The 849-nt window shown below is 69.1% G+C and overlaps 1 protein-coding gene across 1 annotated transcript in view; it reads left to right on the top strand.

Moving 5' to 3' along the window:
* The first annotated feature begins 451 nt into the window (after positions 1-451).
* H696_02319 (cystathionine gamma-lyase) overlaps positions 452-849 on the top strand; it is a 4,709-nt gene continuing 4,311 nt past the window's right edge. Inside the window, exons 1-2 of the mRNA XM_009496215.1 lie at positions 452-498; positions 613-748. Of these exons, the coding sequence (XP_009494490.1) occupies positions 620-748 (129 nt within the window). The 5' untranslated portion in view covers positions 452-498; positions 613-619. The remainder of the gene's footprint in view (positions 499-612; positions 749-849) is intronic.

The raw sequence follows: 849 nt of genomic DNA, 5'->3' as shown, positions 1-849 counted from the left end.
GGGCACCCTCGCCGCTTTTGGGCTGCGCCGGGGGGGGGGGGGGGGGGGCGAGGGCAACGGGCCGTTAAACAATTTTCACTAACCCGCGATTGCGTCCCGGGGCGCAGGTACATGTGGTGTTGCCGCCTCCCCGCCTCACCCCCCCCCCCTGCCTCTCCGGTTAGAGAGACGGTAACCTCCGGCGGTCCGAGGCCCGAGGTCCGGCCCCGATTGCCATTTGGGATGGGAGGCGGGGGGGGGGGGGATGGGCAAGAGTGGGGTCGGGTGCCCCTCCCATCATGGTCGTGGCCGGGGGAGGAGGGCGAGGGAGGGGGGCGGAGAGGGAGCAGGTGACCCACCCGGGCACAGCCGGCATGGCCGCCCGCGCGCCCTCCCCGTGCAGAGGAACCCCACGCGACGAGCATATAACTAGCCCCCTGGTGGGGCCCGCCGGATACACGGTGATTGACAGAGAACTCCCGCGATCCGCTGTCCTGTTCTTCCGCCCCCTCTTCCCATGTATGTCTCCACCTCCTGTGATCCACCCTCCCATTCCCTCCCTCCTCCTCCTCCTCCTCCTCCTCCTCCGCACTGTTGCCTCTAACCCGTGCTCCTTCACCCCTCCTTTTTCAGACCAATCATGTCCAACTTCGGCTTTGCCACTCGCGCTGTCCACGCCGGCCAGGAGGCCGACGGTGTCACCGGTGCCGTGATCCCCTCTATCTCCGTGTCCACCACCTTCAAGCAGAACGCCCCGGGCGAGCCGATCGTACGCATCCGCGCCTTCCATCCCGCTCCCGCCGCTGCCCCTTTCGCCTCCGGTGCCCCGGCCCCCCCCCCCCCCCTGCCCGGCCCTTTCGTTCCATCCCC

The sequence above is a fragment of the Fonticula alba genome (genome assembly GCF_000388065.1).
Source record: "Fonticula alba strain ATCC 38817 unplaced genomic scaffold supercont2.3, whole genome shotgun sequence".
In the NCBI taxonomy this organism is placed as follows: Eukaryota; order Rotosphaerida; family Fonticulaceae; genus Fonticula; species Fonticula alba.
This window is presented reverse-complemented; position numbering and strand designations above follow the sequence as displayed.